This window comes from Ceratotherium simum, chromosome 11, assembly GCF_057802395.1.
Source record: "Ceratotherium simum simum isolate JZ-2026a chromosome 11, ASM5780239v1, whole genome shotgun sequence".
In the NCBI taxonomy this organism is placed as follows: Eukaryota; Metazoa; Chordata; class Mammalia; order Perissodactyla; family Rhinocerotidae; genus Ceratotherium; species Ceratotherium simum.
In genome coordinates, this window is record NC_141910.1 from 66,768,526 (window position 1) to 66,784,866 (window position 16,341).

Here is a 16,341-nt window from a genome sequence, read left to right on the forward strand (position 1 = left end):
TATTCTGAAAGAAGAAAGCATCAGTTATTGCCAGCCGGCCCTGCTACCCACCTCTGAGGGCTTTTTGGCGAGCAATTAACAAAGACACCACTTCCTCTGCACTCGCCACCTGAGGAGCCGAAGCCGTTATGGGGCTGGTGGTGAATAAACTGGAAGATTCCTGTCTCCACATTTCAAGACACAGAACCTCCTTGATTTACTACCCTCGCAATTCCTTTACGGTCACAAAGTGGTGGGACTCAGGCAAACCCCGGCCACCACCAGATCAAACGCTAACCACGTCACCAGGCCATCTTCCACCAGGTTCCATCCTGAGCGGCCCTGATAAGCAAATTAAATCTGAGATGGAAGGACTCCGGGAGCTTCTCCGGTGGAGTGAATTTTCTAGGATTATCTTGTTTTCAATAAGCCCATCGGGGGACCTGCCTAAAGACAGACTTGGCTAGAACTTTCTCTGTCCCTGGTCATTGTCCCAGAGTTGAGTCCATCCCCCAGTCAGCATTCATCTGCCTTGTTTCAGAGTTTACACAGGCGGTGGACCCCCTGCCCTCATGGCAGGAACATTTTCTTTTTCTTCTCTGGGTCAATTCTCGCTCCCTCCCTTTCTCCACCCTTCCGTCCTGCGCACAGTGCCTCAGAGAGAAAAGGTGCTCAAATATCCACTGAAGTGCATTCACCTACTCAGCTTTGGGGGCGTATCAAGCATAAAACTGGAGGTTCAAAGGTTGGTACACATGGAAAGTGCAGAAGAAACTGTGGGGGGTTTTTTAACCTAGAAGTTTTTCCCATAAACTCTCACATTCAAACTCGCGTCTACAATGAAGACTGTTCCTGATGTTATGCCTGAAATAGACAGATGGTTACCAACCCTTCTGCCTGCCCAGTTCTCCTCCAAAGGAGACACCAGGCCAGGTGAAGGGGCTGGACTGCTGCAGGCCGGGAGCACGGGTGGAAATCACCTCCCCACTTTGTGGCTGAGGAGACTGAGGCCCAGGCGCCCCACAGCGACCTGTGGTCAGACACAGGACTGGAACCCAGCTCTCTGGGCTCCACGGATCTTGCTCCACTCAGGGGGGAGTATGATGAGCAAATGGCCTGGCACACAGTAAGAGCTCAATAAATGTCTGAACGAACGGGAGCCGGGCTTGGTAAGGCTTGGCCTCAACTCTGCCCTGAAGTCCGGGCCTTCAGGGGCCAGCAGTGGTTTGACAGATCAAGCCGAGGCTGCCCCCATGCTGACCTTGACCAGGATACAGGACCATGCGGTACGGGAGTTAGGGCAGAATCTGGAGCCAGGAGGACCTGAGTTTGAATCCCGGCTCTGCTCCTGTACTCGCGTGCCCTTGGGAAAGTCCATTAACAGGTCCAAGCCCACCTATAAAACCAGGATAATAATGAGCACCTCTTGAGAGGTGAGAGGTAAACCAAGGGAGAGAATGGATGGAGGGTACCCAGCAGTTATCAGGGTATGAATGTTCTGGAGGCAGGAACACACACTCAGCCTTATTCTCCTTCTGTCTCATGTCTGATGGCTTCTGGAAGGGTCTAAGACAGGGTTTGTATCCCATTCCTGACACAGGTAGGCACTTAGGAAAGGCTTGATGAAGACATGTACAAAAAAATTAATACTAAATGATGAGCTTTCTACAGGAAGGTAGTCACATTTTAAAATAAATCTCCTTTGCATTTCATTCCACAAAGAAATAGTCTACTGAGAGACATAAACAGGGCAGTGTGACACGCTGATGTAGAGGCCCCAAAGGTGCCCCCCTTCCCCACCATCAAAGGCCTCCCTTGTCCCCACACCACATACAGATGGAGCAGTAGAGAAGGGCAAAGGAGGAACTTACCAAGAAGAGCATTGTGTCCATTATCATCCGGCAAGAACCTTTTGTCCACAGCACACACCAGGAGATGGTCCGGCAGGCTGGGGGACTTGGCCCCGACGAGCAGAAAGCCTGCAGGGACATCGATGGGCTCGCTGGAAATGGAGACAAGACGCAGGTCCTTCCCCGCCTGGCAGAACCCTAGGAGGAATAGACAGGGCTCACACACGCTGCCAAAGGGCTTCCACAGAACGTGGGCAAGGGGACGAGAACATTCTGCATCTTGTCAGGACCAACCCTTACCTCCTGATGTGGTTGACTTTAAAATTAATTCTGAGAGAAAAAATTATAACCGTAGTTATTCACAACCCTTACCACATGTTGTTTTTAGGACTATCAATGTCACCATATAATACACATTAAGGTACAGAAGAAGCTTAATAGGAAAAAACCGCAGATAAATGGTGGTAAATTAAAATGCATACGAGATAAATCAGTAAGAAATTGCAAGTGATTTGACATTTTTTACACCCTACATTTTATGTGTATGAGGAATGAGCTAATGTCAGGAATAAGGGGTGGGAACCTGGTACACTCACTGCCTGCCTCTGGGGAGGGCCTGGGTGACCAGGACACAGAGGAGACGCTTCAGCATAGGGACACTTTCACCCTATGCCCTTTTGAACCTTTTGTATTTGAGAGTATTTAAATATATTTCCTATTCAAAAAACAAGTGTCCAAAAATATCTGGAAAAAAGGAAGAAGAGGGAAAGAGCTGAGATTTATTTGGATGGGCCCCTTCCAGAGTCCGTCTCGATGACGGCACATTCAGCTCCATCCCCCGCGCTGCCTCCGTCTTTAGTTACCGACTGAGACGATGAGGGTTACCGTGAACTCCCCCGGCTTTCCCTGCAAAACTACAGTACTTTAAGGACTCTCCTCCTGCACGCACCTGCTTTACCATTGACAAGGCACTGTCTCCAGGTCTCCCACCCACCCCTGGGGGGAGGGGAAGCCTGTGCAGTGGAAAGGCTGACAGGCCAATGCCAGTGCCCACCGTGTGCCAGCACCGGGCCAGGACAAGCTCTGCAAAGCTCTCATGTGACCGCTGATGGGAAGTATTTCTGTGAAGATATGGAAATCAAGGCTCAGAGAGGTTAAGTCAGTTGCTCAAAGCTACTGAGAGGCGTCCAGGATGGAGTTGGGCCTGAGTCTCAGGCTTGGGGCGGTTCCCCTTTATCGTTGTGGGGAAGTTAAGGCAAATTCCCAGAGGCCAGGGTCAGCAACCAGCAGGTCTTCTATAACCTGGGCCCCCTCCTTCTGAAGAGCTGGAGGGAAATAGGCCGTGGGGAGAGTGTTCACTGCATTTATTTGGAAATTCTTTGAGAATTACTGTAATGACTACTGGAGAGTGTACTGTTCTTTTAATTAGGTGGCCTTTTAACACGTGGAAACTAGAGGTCCTACCTCATGAAGAGCCGTTGTTTTGGTTTCCCTCTCCCAGTGAGGGCTGATTCCCTCCCCTGCCGGCCATCCTGCACAGGGTCAGGACCAAGCCCCCACGCAGGGCCCACGGGGCCTCCACTACTGCCTGATCACTTCTCCAAGCCCTGCCGAGGCACACCTCAGGCCCTGACCTAAATAAACTGCTAGCAGTTCCCCAGATGCCTATAGTCTCACCCCTCTAAGCCTTTGCACATGCTGTTCCTCTGTGTGGAATGTCCCAGCTTCCCCCAACCCTCTCAGTCTCCTGGCTAAGTCCTGCTAATCCTCCAAAACCCAGACAAAGGACTACCTCCTCCAGAAAGCCTTCCCCAAGCTCTCTACCTGTAGTAGGAACCATTGTTTTGGTTCCCCACCCTTCTAGCACTTTCCACATCATGTGCAGTGTCCACATCGTGTGCAGCGTCTGCTTACCTATATAGCTCCATTAACCTGGGAACTCTTGTACCTTTTATCTCCATATTTCCAGAGCGGGGGCTCAATAATTATTTTAATTAACTGACTAAATAACTAGCTAGTGACACCTCTCAGCTGGCATGGTGACAGGACACGTGACCTTACTCCCTCTCAGAGAGGCTGGCTAGCGAGTGGCAGAGCAGGAATTCACTCCAAGTCTCTCTGAGCCCAGAGCACAAGCTCGCGTCTCTTGACTAAGGGGCCACCCCAGCCGGCATCTCCAAGCCTCGGGTCCTCAACAGCAAGTGGGAATAACATTACTGATTTCACAAGGTTCCTGAGATAACGGACAGCTGCCTTTTCAACAGACAAGTACCAAGAGTGTGACAGATTATTCCTACTAATCAATTCTGAGTTAAACACGCAGTGCAAGCAGATCTGAGTTGAGAAAACACATTCTAGTTTTCAGACAACCAAGGGCCCGACAGCCCCTTGGCGTGATGCAGCCACTGTTCCTGGTACCAGAGGGCACACGTGCCACTACCTGCTGGGGGCCACCGGCACAGCTCACACCTCAGGGGCCCAGGACGGGCGTGGGGATCCCTGCAGCTCACAGCCACAGACTCTGGGCAGCAGGGGCACTGCCCAGCAGGCAGCCTCACCATCAGTGGTGCAGCATCCTTCGGGCGGAGGGTGCATCTGGTAGGGATTTGGGGGACAGTTCTGTTCCAGGGCCCCCTCTCCCTCTTCTTCCTCTTCCTCATTGTCCACTCGGCTACCACCTAGAAGTGGGAAGGGGAGTGATGAGTAAGACAGAAGTAAGTACTCAGCAAGTCTCAGCTTTTTAATCACTAATCAGTCCTCACGAACACACCGTAAGTCTGGCATCGTCACCATTCTTTCCCAGAGGGAAACTCTCAGGTTGTGCCTTTCCCAACGTCACAGACTCAGGCTCCAAGCCTGGCCTCGGGACTTCAGATTCAGGTCCACTTCTCTTCCCATCCACATAGCGGCACGTGTCTGCACAAGCACGAGGGTGCAGCACATGTATAACTGTACATGTATAATTGTTGATAAGGACCAAGCACAAAGCTTGTACATAGTGGGCACTCCAAAAATATTTGTGTGGGAGGGACCATGGTGTAATATATAGGTAGACCATGTTACAGATAAGGAAACAGGCTCAGAGAGACCTGATTGGCCCACAGCTCTTCAACCAGCCACTAAGCAGCATAGCCAGCACGTTCCCAGTTGCATCTGATGCCCAATCTGATGTTCTCACCACCAACTGCACTGCTCAATTTAGAACACAAAATACAGTGTGAACTGCCTTTACATGGTCTAAGAGAGCTGTTAAACTATACATTATTATTTATATGCATGTGTACATTACTAGAAATACAAACACAACCAAATTTGTCTCATAGACACACACACTCAAAAAGCATTCCAGAATGTTCTAGAACAGGGCCAGGCCTGTTATGACTTTAAGAAACTTTTTTTTAAGTGAAATAGTATTTTAGGAGTAATGGCAAATGTGGAACTGGCCAGGAGGGCCAGGAACTGGCCACGGAAATCCCACCACTCCATGCTCGTGAGCTTTGTCACAGCAGTAAAAGGAGCTTCTTGTCATGAACCACAGACGCTCAGCTCCTGGAGAGCGGGGCCTCTGCCCTTACTCATCTCTGTAATCCAGGCACCCAGCACAACGCCTCATACAGAGGTGGTGCACAAGACACATCTGTCTGACGGAACTGAGCACGCACAGCGATAACTTATTAACTAGCACTGCCAGAGAAAGGGAGGATTTCCTATAAAAGAATTTTCAAGGCTGTTGAAATATAGTCCTAACTTCTTTTAACAGACATTTTTGGTAAAAATCTTTCTCCAGTTGTCTTATCTTTAAATGTCATTTTATAAATAGCATACAGATTTCTTCATGGAACAGGGTCATTACGAGCATCCTTAAACACATTAGGCCAGGAGACAGCTGTTTCTTCTTCTTTTGTTTCTGTCTCCTCTGTTCGTGCTGGCTTCTCTCCTAGAGAGAAGCTTCTCACCATTTCTCGTAGTCTCATCTTTCTCGGCTCTCACACCCTCCCTCCCTCCATCCAGGGGGTTGAGTGGTTTTAGGTTAGTGATGAAATCACGTGCAGTGGAAAGAGATGGGACTGGGACTCAGGGAACTCAGGTTGTAGGACTTGGGTCTGCCACTGTTAGTGTGGCCCCAGGAAAGTTACTTAACCTTTCTGCGTGTCAGATCCCGCATCTTTAAAATGAGCTGGTTATATAAGGTCACTTTGAGCCGTGACAGTCTGTGTGGGGAAGTATGGCCCTCAGGGTTGCACAGAATATTACAGATGTGATTTAATCAGTACAGGGTACTGGGAACATACCCTCACAGTGGCCACCATTTTAAAGGTGCTCAGAGGACAGGAGACTAAATATTCCAAACCAGCCTGGGCCCGTGACTTTGGGAAGGTCACAGTAAGAACTCAAGCAAGAATTCCCGGGGTTTCCATCCTTCTGGGTCTAGAGGACGAAGAGGTGGTGGGAAGACTGTAAAAAGATTACCCAGGAAGAACACAGGGTGGGGGGTGGGGGAGATAAAACTCCAGAGCCACCTTCAGAGGCTTCCTTCCTGCCTTCCACTGCAGGCCCGGAGCAGTGTTAGCAGAAGGTATGGAGTCACACCCAGACCCCAGGTGCCAGCAGTGCAGCACAGGTCCCCATGGGGGCTCAGACTGTCCCTGGCCACCTATGGAGTGAGTGGCATAGAAGGCTCTGCTGCAAAATCAAGACTAGTCTCTGAGCCAGTCCTCCAGAGGCTCATAGGGGAGGGCAGAGACACCGACAACTAGAGAGAAAGTCGGCACCTTTGGAGCTCTGAGGGCACACACAGGAATGTGTGCACATTATTCTGCTAAGCCGAAAAGAACAGGAATTCAGACCCTCAGAAAGAATGAAAGAGGACGGTCTTAAGCCTCAGCAAGTCAAAAAAAAGAGCTCAAAATCCAGTCACTAAAAAAGCAGGATTAAAGGTCAAAGGTCTACATCAGACATTCCAGGGCCTTTGATGGGACCAGCCAGCCACAAGTGTGAGGAGACTTCCTAACCAGCAGCAGACTAAACCAGACTGTTTACCACAGTCTCCGGGCAGGATGAGAGCTCTAAAATGGCATTAGACACACCAACTGGATTGGGAGCTCAGGACCTTGATACTAAAACCCAGGAATCCAGAGATCCTACTGCAACACCTCACTCCATGAGTATGAGGCCACTCATTTTAATGTTTATATTACATTTTGTTTTCTTTCCATGAGAAGAAACTGTAGGACATTCTGAGTGGGTGGGATCACAGGAATTTACCTGCATCTTATTTAATTAATAAATATTTATCCCAAAATGCTGGGGCGGTATTTGTTTTGTTTGATTGGTCTTTCTTTAAAAAAATAAACAACACGTAAAAGGTTTTTCCCCTAGGAGGAGGAGGTAAGACCCCTAATTCAGAGGACAAAGGAATAAGGCCCTGCTGAATCACCCTGACAGACACAGAGAATGTTAACAGACCGAGGGTGTTTAGTGTACCAGCTCCCTGGTCATAAAAATCATCTTTCATGTTATTATCTGAGGAAGGACAGCAATAAGATAAGAGACCCTGACAGAGAGACAGACAGACAAAACAAGATGTGGCCTGTACACAGCGTCTGCACCAAGGTTTATGACACAGAAACCAGGGGCATGAGCTGAGTGCTCAGTTTATGGTGACATTTAGCAAATCGAAGAGAGTCGCTCCCTTCTCACCAACCCACTCATCCTTCTTCCCCGAACTCAAAAAAGGAAATCTCAGAGGACTACCTTATTCTGTTTGGACAAATGGGAAAATGACAGAGAGGGCCTGCTCTGGTTTTCATACCAACAGGAGGGCTGAACACGACGGCCAACAGCTGGCAGGGAACCTTCAGCACTCAACACGGGAGGCAGGAAGCTGTCCCTGGAAAGCTCCACACGCCCCATGACCTATCAGCAGGTGAGGGCATCCTGAGAAATCAGAATATTCGGGAGGCAGCCTCCCAATGAGAGGCCGGGAAAGGTAGTCTACGGAGATCTTAGAAAGAAAAGCTGACTGGGAGCCTCCAAGGGGCTTCTCCTTTCTCTCTCTAGATGAGTATCCTTCAAAACTCCAAGCAAACCAATCTTCCATCTTCCCAAATCATTGCATTCAATTACTTGAGCTGATGGAGGTGAAAGCACTTTGTAGATTTCAAGGTGCCATTCCAATGTACTAAATTATTTATCCTTATGACTATCGTTAACTTACGACCAACCAAGTCTTTCAGTGCTGTTAGAAGGATGACCATTTAATATATATTTCACAAAAGTCTGTGACATATTCTCCAGTTATTTCTCATCTCCCCACAATGTCACGGTAGTGCTTCTTATGCCATAAAATGTCAGTCCTGTCTACGTGAATGCCAGAAAATTCTTGGTTTTCCTAATTCATAGTTTTGACCACAATCTGGTTTCTCTTAGACCCAGATCCAGTTCTTTTAGGTCCTCAGCTGTTGCGATTTGCAAGGTTAATTCTGTAAGGGCATTTTAAAGAGTGACACAGGAATACCTCCCCGCTAGAATGAGGAACTCGCAGATATCACACCAGCACCTCGCGCCTCATTTTTCCTTCTGTGCAACCTTCCCCAGCCCACCATCCCCACACCCACCCAACACACACGTGCACACATTCACACTGACACACACTCACGGAGATCACGACACCCCAACACAGGACCTGGCATACTGCGTGCTTTCTTAGTTGATTTGTTTTAAATCACAGCCTCTTTCACTTCAATAGCTAAGTGAAGTCTGCAGGTAACTTCAAGTGAAAGCCATAAACTGACCAAAAGAACTTCCATAAGAGTAACCATCGCTCACTACAGATTGCTGTGATACTACTTTTAACAGGAAAACACATGGCTATAAAAAATACACACTCAAGATTGAAAAATGCAACCATTTTATTCTCTGGATAATTAAGTACACTTTAAAGTTATCCCCATGCCCGAAGACAATTTACTTATTTATTCTTGGCACACATTAAATTGATAAGGGTTTGTTGGTGGTTTTTAAAAGTTTCTAGAGGGCTCTTGTATCCACTATCACAAAGAGAAACTACCTAGACTACTTTGCAAAGATATGGCCACGCATCCTGGGACAAAGAGAAAAAAATGTTTATCCAAGTGAAAACGTCAAACTTTTCAATAAGCGTAACAACCAATTCAGAATAGTCTAACTCGGCCCTCTTCCTTTCTCCTATTAATCCAATGGATAATTTTATTCCTTGCAACTTTATGGATGAAACTTATTTTAGTTTTAGCCAAGTAAGAATGTATGTGCAACCTTCTTTTTCTAACAATTCTTTTCTGCTAGACACACTCTTTTCTAGCAGAACAGAAGAGGAAAGGGTTTCACGTTCTGTTGCTAACATGAACGGCACCAATACAAGAAATGCGCAAACGCGTCTCCTACCTTCTAGAGCAGAAAGCTGCTGCTCAGCCTCCAGGTACAACTGGGAGAAGACGGGCCTCGGCACCAGGCTGCTGGACCGCAGGGAGGCCTCGATGGAGTTGTGCAAGACCTCTTCGAACCGGGTCGTCTTCAGCTGTCCAGCGTACGAGTTTCCCATCTTCAAAAGAGACGGTGGAGTCTTCTGTTTAAAATGGCATGTCAGTTTCAATGAAAAAGACTGACCTGAGCACGAAGCCCAAAGGTAGAAGGTAAAACCACTGCAAGGATGGAAGGGCTGTGTGTCCCCTGCTCGCCAAGAGGCGAGGGCGGCTCTCAGCTGCAGCTACTGCTGGGCAATTACAGGAAGTTATATAAGTAACAGCTTTCTCTAATTCAGCACTCAGATAGCAGAGGCTGACACTGCTTAGAATATGTTACTAGAAATTGGCTCTTAGTCATCCCCAGGTCTCACAGACCCCTCTTTCACATCCCTGAGATGTGATCCTGCCCGTGAGAGACCCCAGATAAATGATGCATTATTTTCCTTGACTTGCAGAATAGTCCTGCGCCACTTTATGTATGTGACGGCAGATGACAATGTGTCAGGATTACAGGACTCGGCCCCCCTCACCTTCTCAGAAGGTAGGCTAGCAGATTTCCCATCACTGCCTTTTCTGCTAAAAGGCCAATTATTAACATTCCTTCTTTAAAGTGTTTTCCAGTTTGTTATGTTTCCATTATACAAGTAACACAGAATTACATCTGGAAATCTGGAAATTACAAAAAAGAGTAGAAAAACAAGAGGAAAATCACCAATATTTCTACCCCCCAAGATAACCACTGTGATTTGTTTTTTTGGTAGCAACTTGATGAAGATACCCTTCACATACCACACCATTCACTGACTTAATACAATTCAGTGGTTTTTAGTATATTCACAGTGTTGTGCAACTATCACATAATTGATTTTAGAATATTTTCATCACCCCAAAAAGAAACCTCATACTTGTCAGCTGTTACTCCCCAACCCCTCAATCCTCTAGCCCTAGGCAACTGCTAATTTACTTTCTGTCTCTGTAGATTTGCCTACTCTGGAAATTTCATATTAATGGAATCACACAGTATGGGGTCTTTCCGTTAGCCCACGTTTTCAGGGTTCCTCTGTGTTGTAGCCTGTGTTGGTACTTCATCCCACTGTGATATTTTGGAATATTCTTTCCAGGCTTAATTCTGTTTAGAACTTGGGTTTAGGAGGGAGATGGGAGATGGCATCCACATAGTTATCATCATTCTATAATATAATTTTTGATTCTGCTTTTTTCACTTGACATAAGCATTTCACCCAATCCTCTTACAAATGCTTTTAAAACAATTTTAATGGCTGTATCATATTCCATTGAGTGAAGGGGCAGAGGTTTGCTCAGACTTTTCTCTCAGGTTATATATATGGTTAAATCTCTACACTTAGTCCTTCCCAAGAACTGGCATTTAAATTTACATCCCTTCCTAATGTTTCTGTTTATTTTCTATTTCATTAAATTTAGCTTTTTGTCTGTATTTCCCTCTTTCTATTTCCTTTTGGTTTAATTTGTTGTACTTTTACCAAATTCATTTTTATTTTCCATCTTACTTCTTTAATAATGAAGACATTTATGGCTATACATTTTCCCTTGGGTATTTCTTTGCTATGGCATGTAGCTTTAGTGTAAAGTGTTCTCCTTTCCATCTCTTTTTAGACAGTTTATGATCTCCCTTCGGATCCCCTCTTGGATCCAACAATTATCCAGGAGCGTATGTTTAATTTCTAAATAGTCAAGATTCGGGCAGGAAGGGGGGTTAGCCTTATACTATTTATTTCTAATTTGTATTGGATTATAATCACGACTGTGGCCTTTAGAAACTCTACTTTTTAAATTTGTTAAGGGTTTCTTTTTGACAGGTACTTGAAGGATTTTCACAAATACACTATCGATATGAGAAAAGAGATGTATAAACTCTCTTCAAGAGATGAAAGGAGATATTCAATTCTTCTATATCCTGTATATTTCCTGTCTACTATACTGTTAATTTTCAAAGTAACATTTGACTTAAAAAACAGCACAAGATGCCACCGCCGACGTGACCACAGGACAGTGGTCTCCTGCTCCATCACAGGCACGCACACCCAGCCACAAGAGTGTGAGACCAGCTTCACATGCCAGCACGACCTCACACATCACTTTGACTTAAGACATATGTAAGAAATTCCCCTTGTCCTTGTTCTGTCAGTGGCAGAGCAATTTCAAGATGGGACGCTGGTGCCCTAAGGAGCTCAGGTTTCCCTCCTAAAGGTAAAATGGGCCGCGTAGTCACGTTGATTTTCTGCCTCTATTGTAAGGAAGGTCCGGCCGTTCCTCTTCCAACTAAAAGTAAATGGACACCATTAAACACTTCCTGCTTGTAGCAATAATTCCTGACCACAGGGCCCCTTGGCCAGCCTCTGCTTACAGCCCGGGGAAATGAGCTGTTGGGAGGATAGCTTCAGGAATTAGCGCAACAAAAAGAAAGTGCTCCTGAAAGAGAGAGGTCAGCTGCGGAAGCCCCCAGCAGCCCGCATCAGAGGGGCTCCAGGCCCTCTCCTCTGCCTCTTTCCTCAACCTTCTGCATACTTCAATGCATGAATGACGGGTTACCGGCCACCTCTGGGGACGCTTGCATTATTTTCCATTCAGGGTGGTCCGTTTAAAGCTGCCGCCAATTAATAACATCACGAATGCCTCCTATTTCTATAGATCTTTGTCTGAAGAGCTTCACAAACACAGAAAGAAGCTTTAAGTCCGGCCCATTTTTACATGGAGCCCCTGCAGAATCATGTTTGGAAGTGAAAGAAAGTGATCAGGGCATCCAGACCCTACCTTCCCAAGGTCCTGCTCAGCTCACCTGACAGCTGGTTGGCACCCTGAGCCAGAGGAAGACTCCTCTGGTTAAGGCAGATCAATGGCTAACATGGATGGAGCAATGACGAGGAAGAAAGAAAACCAACATTCACTGTCCAGCTACTGCGTGCGAGGCACTGGGCATGCTCCCTTGCTTAACACACTTGGTAGCCAGGGGAAGGATGTTATGAACCCCATTTTAAAGATGACAAATCCAAGTCTCGGAGATGATAAGTAACCTGAAGGAACACTTATTGAAAGAAAAGAAATAAGACTGGAGATGAGGGAGGAAGGAGGTGGAGGGAGAGGGGGAAGGACGCAGGGAGAGAAGAAATACAAAAGAGACAATGGCATAGAAAAGTTTTCACATTCAAAAAAATGGACATTTCATAACTCTAAGCAAACATCAAAGCTTTAATGTCTATAAGCAAATAGTGAGAGAGAAAATGTGCCCCACTCTCTATCTAATGATGCATTTGAAACCATCATAAGTAAATAAGGATAGGGAGGGAGCACTGAGAATCGTATGGAAATGTCGTGGCCCGTTCTGTTATTCTCATTGGACCACAATCGAATGGTGTGGGAACTCCCCACTAACACAGCAGTGCTCTTACAGACAAGACCACCTGCCAGCTGAGGAGGGTTTGGGATCAGAGGGCAGAGCAGGCTGAGGTGGACGCCCAGCTGGAGCTCTCTGCTATGTTAGAATCCCACACTTGTCAGACACGGAACTAAAGAGCCAGAGAGAGGAGAGCCTGGCTCAGGGTCAAACACAAAAGCCCAGATCCTCCCAAACGCCTCCTGGGATGAAGGCAACCCCTGTGAAAGGCCTCCTGGGCTGGTCCCGCCCTGCGTGGCTCCAACCACTCACTCCCTAGGCACTGTCTCTTTGCCAGACTCCTGCTGCAAGAGACTGCGAGATTTCAAGTCTGCCAGCTGCAGGGATTTCTTCCACGCCCTGACACGTCACATTCCTCTGCCTGCATTCCAAGGCCTGGCCCAGGTCGTCTCAATGCTAGTGCATGATACTCTCCAACCACAGAATTCAAAGCAGTGCCCATCACAGCAGAGACGACAACCACAGCCTTCACCTTAGTGCATAACCCTGGCTGTAGTAGACTGGAAACAGCAGGTGTGACTTACTGGGCCTTGGTATTCTCATCTGTAAAATGGGCACTTTGAAGGACTGACTGGTCATTACGGACAGTAAAAGAGACAGAGTGTGTGAAAGTGCCTAGCACAGCACCTCATAGTCAGTGCATGATCATGAATTTCTAGCTAAATCTGAACATTCACATGAAAAGATAAGAATTCCAGATCATAAATGACAAGTGACCAACAGTTCTATGGTCCATAAGAGCTGCAACATAAGGGGGGCTGGAGGGAATCAGTGAGAACTTGGGCAGCCAAAGGGGCTGGTATTCAAAGTGGGCCAAATAAGACGAGTAGGATATTTTTGGCAAAAAAGTTGGGAATAGCATTTGAGAAAGAAAGCACAAAGGCATGAAAGCTGCATGAATACAGACATGCTATAGAAAAAGGAAATAAGCTCATTTGATGAGTAGTAAATGGTTTACAAGATGGCACCATGACAGAATAAAAACAAAACTGAGGGTACAAATTAGACATTGTTTCGGTAGGCAATAGACAGTCCCTGAAGCTTCAGAACAAGGGATTTATGATGATAAAGGTGATGTCTTAGGCAAGTCAATCAGACAGGGATGTTTGGGATAAACTTGGAGGGAAGACCTGGAGGCAGGAGGCCTGGTGGATGCTCTTTCAACCGGACCCTTGGATATCTGCTTGTTTTTAAAAGAAAAGTCCAAAAAGTTGCTTGAAAACTCTGTACCTGGGGGTGCAGTTGGATGGCTGGTGGGCCTCACAGGAGGTAATCAGATGTGGGTCTATTTCACCAAGTCAACCTCAAATATAGCTCTATGTCAGCTCACATCCCAGAACCAGGACTTAACTTCCACTGGTCCATCTGACCCCAGAAGCACCTATGACCTGACCAGATGAAGCAGACTGACCCCGGGTGAGTCTGGAGTCACAAAGGTGAGCTATCTCAGCATGCTCCTGAGGACTGAGACATGCAGCCTAAGCCATTCTCTTCCCATGGCACCCGTAAGTCAAGCTGTGTCATTTAGAGGACTCAGTTAGAAAAAGAAGTAATCTTTAGGTTGAGATGCAGTTCATTAGAATAAGTGCAGGGCAGAAACTTCAAGGAAGATCAAGGATTATTACAAACAGGGACAAAGGAAGGCGAGGAGGCTTCCAGTGAAAGGGGACAGATGGAATACACAACATCATCTCCACTCCCTCCAAAACCACACCAAGAGGACAGTGAGGAATACATAGGTATAAAAACACAAAGACAGAGAGAGAGGAGAGAAAGTAACAGCAGACAAGATATGCCAACAAAACTTAGAAGATGCAAAGTGGAAGGAGAAGTGGCGATAGACTTTGAAAGAGTAAGAACTAAAGTCCAGTCCTGCAATAGGGAGAGGAGTCCTGAGAAGCCAACCAGTTCAAACTCACAACAGAAGCCAGAAAAGGCTTAGGAATTGGAGGCAACACCGTGAAAAGGGGGGTTGAAGATCAGGGGTGGGGGGCTTCCTCCTCCTTCCTCTGCCCCACCCCCAGCAGCCTGCCTTCTCATCTCTGCTGAAGCCTGAAGGTTTACTCAGGAAAAAATAAACCACAGAGAATCTGGACTCTGGACACAGCTGACAACAGGTGTGAGACACAGGACTGAAAACAGGAATTGCCTCAAAGTCTATCCACAGTGGATGAAGCCCCCACTTCACATTCCTTCTCCCTATTTGGTTCCCCCCAAATGCTGACACTCAGGCTTGAGGATGGGTGGATATTGACAACTGGGGGTACCCCCACTGTCACAGATCCACGTCTAATCACCTCCTGTGAAGCCCACCATCAATAGCTGTATTGGTACATAAAGCAATTTTCTGTGCCTGACTCTCAACAACAAGCAGACACCCAAAGATCGTCAGCCTCACAAAGGCTTTTGAGAAACTCCTTTAACATAAAAGATTGAGACCAAAAGAAAGAAACAGATAAAAGGGAGCAAACAAAAGGTGCAAAGGAAAATATCCACCTCAATCAATATCCTCAGAGGAATACGTATCCACAAAACAAGAACAGGATGCTGTAAAAGGTGAATAGGAAAGTGGGGGGGGGGGGGCAGGAGGCACACGGTGATTCTGTGCCTTCCTCTCAATTTTGCTGTGACCCTAAAATTGCTCTAATAAAATAAAGTCTTTAAAAAAGAAAATGCAGACATTCAGAAAACAAGAATGAACTCTTATAAACTGTTTAAATGATAATAGAAATTTAAACTTTAGTAGAAGGGCTGGAAGACAGAGTTGAAGATAAAGACACAAAGGACAGGAAAAATAAGAAAATTAGAGGATCAATCCATGAGGTCCAATAGGAGTTCCACAAAAAGAGAAGAAAGGAAAAGAAGAGAATGATATTCCCAAAGAAATAATCTAGAAAATTTTCCAGAATTGAAGGACATATATTTCTGGATTTAAAGGACCCATCAAGTGCCCAGCACAATAAGTGAAAAAGGATACATCAGCATCAAGTCGCATCAGCATGAAATTTTAGAATACCAGGAATAAAGGGAAGATCCCAAGAGCTTCCAGAAAGAAAAACACAGGGCATATTCCAAAGATTAAAATAATCAGAATACTGTGGATTTCTCAACTGTGATACTGGGAAACAAGGAAATAGCCTCAAAATTCTGAGGGAAAATGATTTCTTACCCTGAATTCTAATATATGTATTAGCATATACATATTATAATAATATAATGACTCTTTAGACAATGTTCATATTTACATTTATTAAAAACTGAAGGTCACATTTAAAAAATAAATGAAATGCAGGCATAAAAATGAACAACAGACATCATACAGAATCTCAGTAGAATGGCCACTGAAGATCATGGTGGACCACAGACTAATAGCAAAGGAAGACCACCTGCTCAGCATTTCCACAAGCAGTATCTAATTTGATCCTAGCAACAATCCTATCTGGTAATTATTTCTATCCCTACTTTTATCCCTATTTTACAGATAAGAAACTAAGGCTCAGAGAGGTTGGGAGACCTGTCTAATGACACACAGGTAGTGCCTGGTCTGGAACTGAAAGCCCATCTCCAAAGAATCTCT

At 46.0% G+C, this 16,341-nt stretch overlaps 1 protein-coding gene across 13 annotated transcripts in view; it reads right to left on the reverse strand.

The window, feature by feature from the left end:
• Nucleotides 1-16,341, reverse strand: part of GREB1 (growth regulating estrogen receptor binding 1) — a 142,745-nt gene that overhangs the window by 69,893 nt on the left and 56,511 nt on the right. For 6 of the 13 annotated variants that reach the window (XM_087437137.1, XM_087437133.1, XM_087437138.1 and 3 more), the window contains 3 exons: nt 9,252-9,408; nt 4,388-4,507; nt 1,851-2,027 (listed from right to left, as the gene is read on the reverse strand). In XM_087437137.1, the coding sequence (XP_087293263.1) occupies nt 1,851-2,027; nt 4,388-4,507; nt 9,252-9,408 (454 nt within the window). Of the gene's footprint in view, nt 1-1,850; nt 2,028-4,387; nt 4,508-9,251; nt 9,433-12,771; nt 13,238-16,341 lie in introns of those variants that run through there. The other 7 variants (XM_087437132.1, XM_087437134.1, XM_014792173.2 and 4 more) reach the window with 3 other exon arrangements.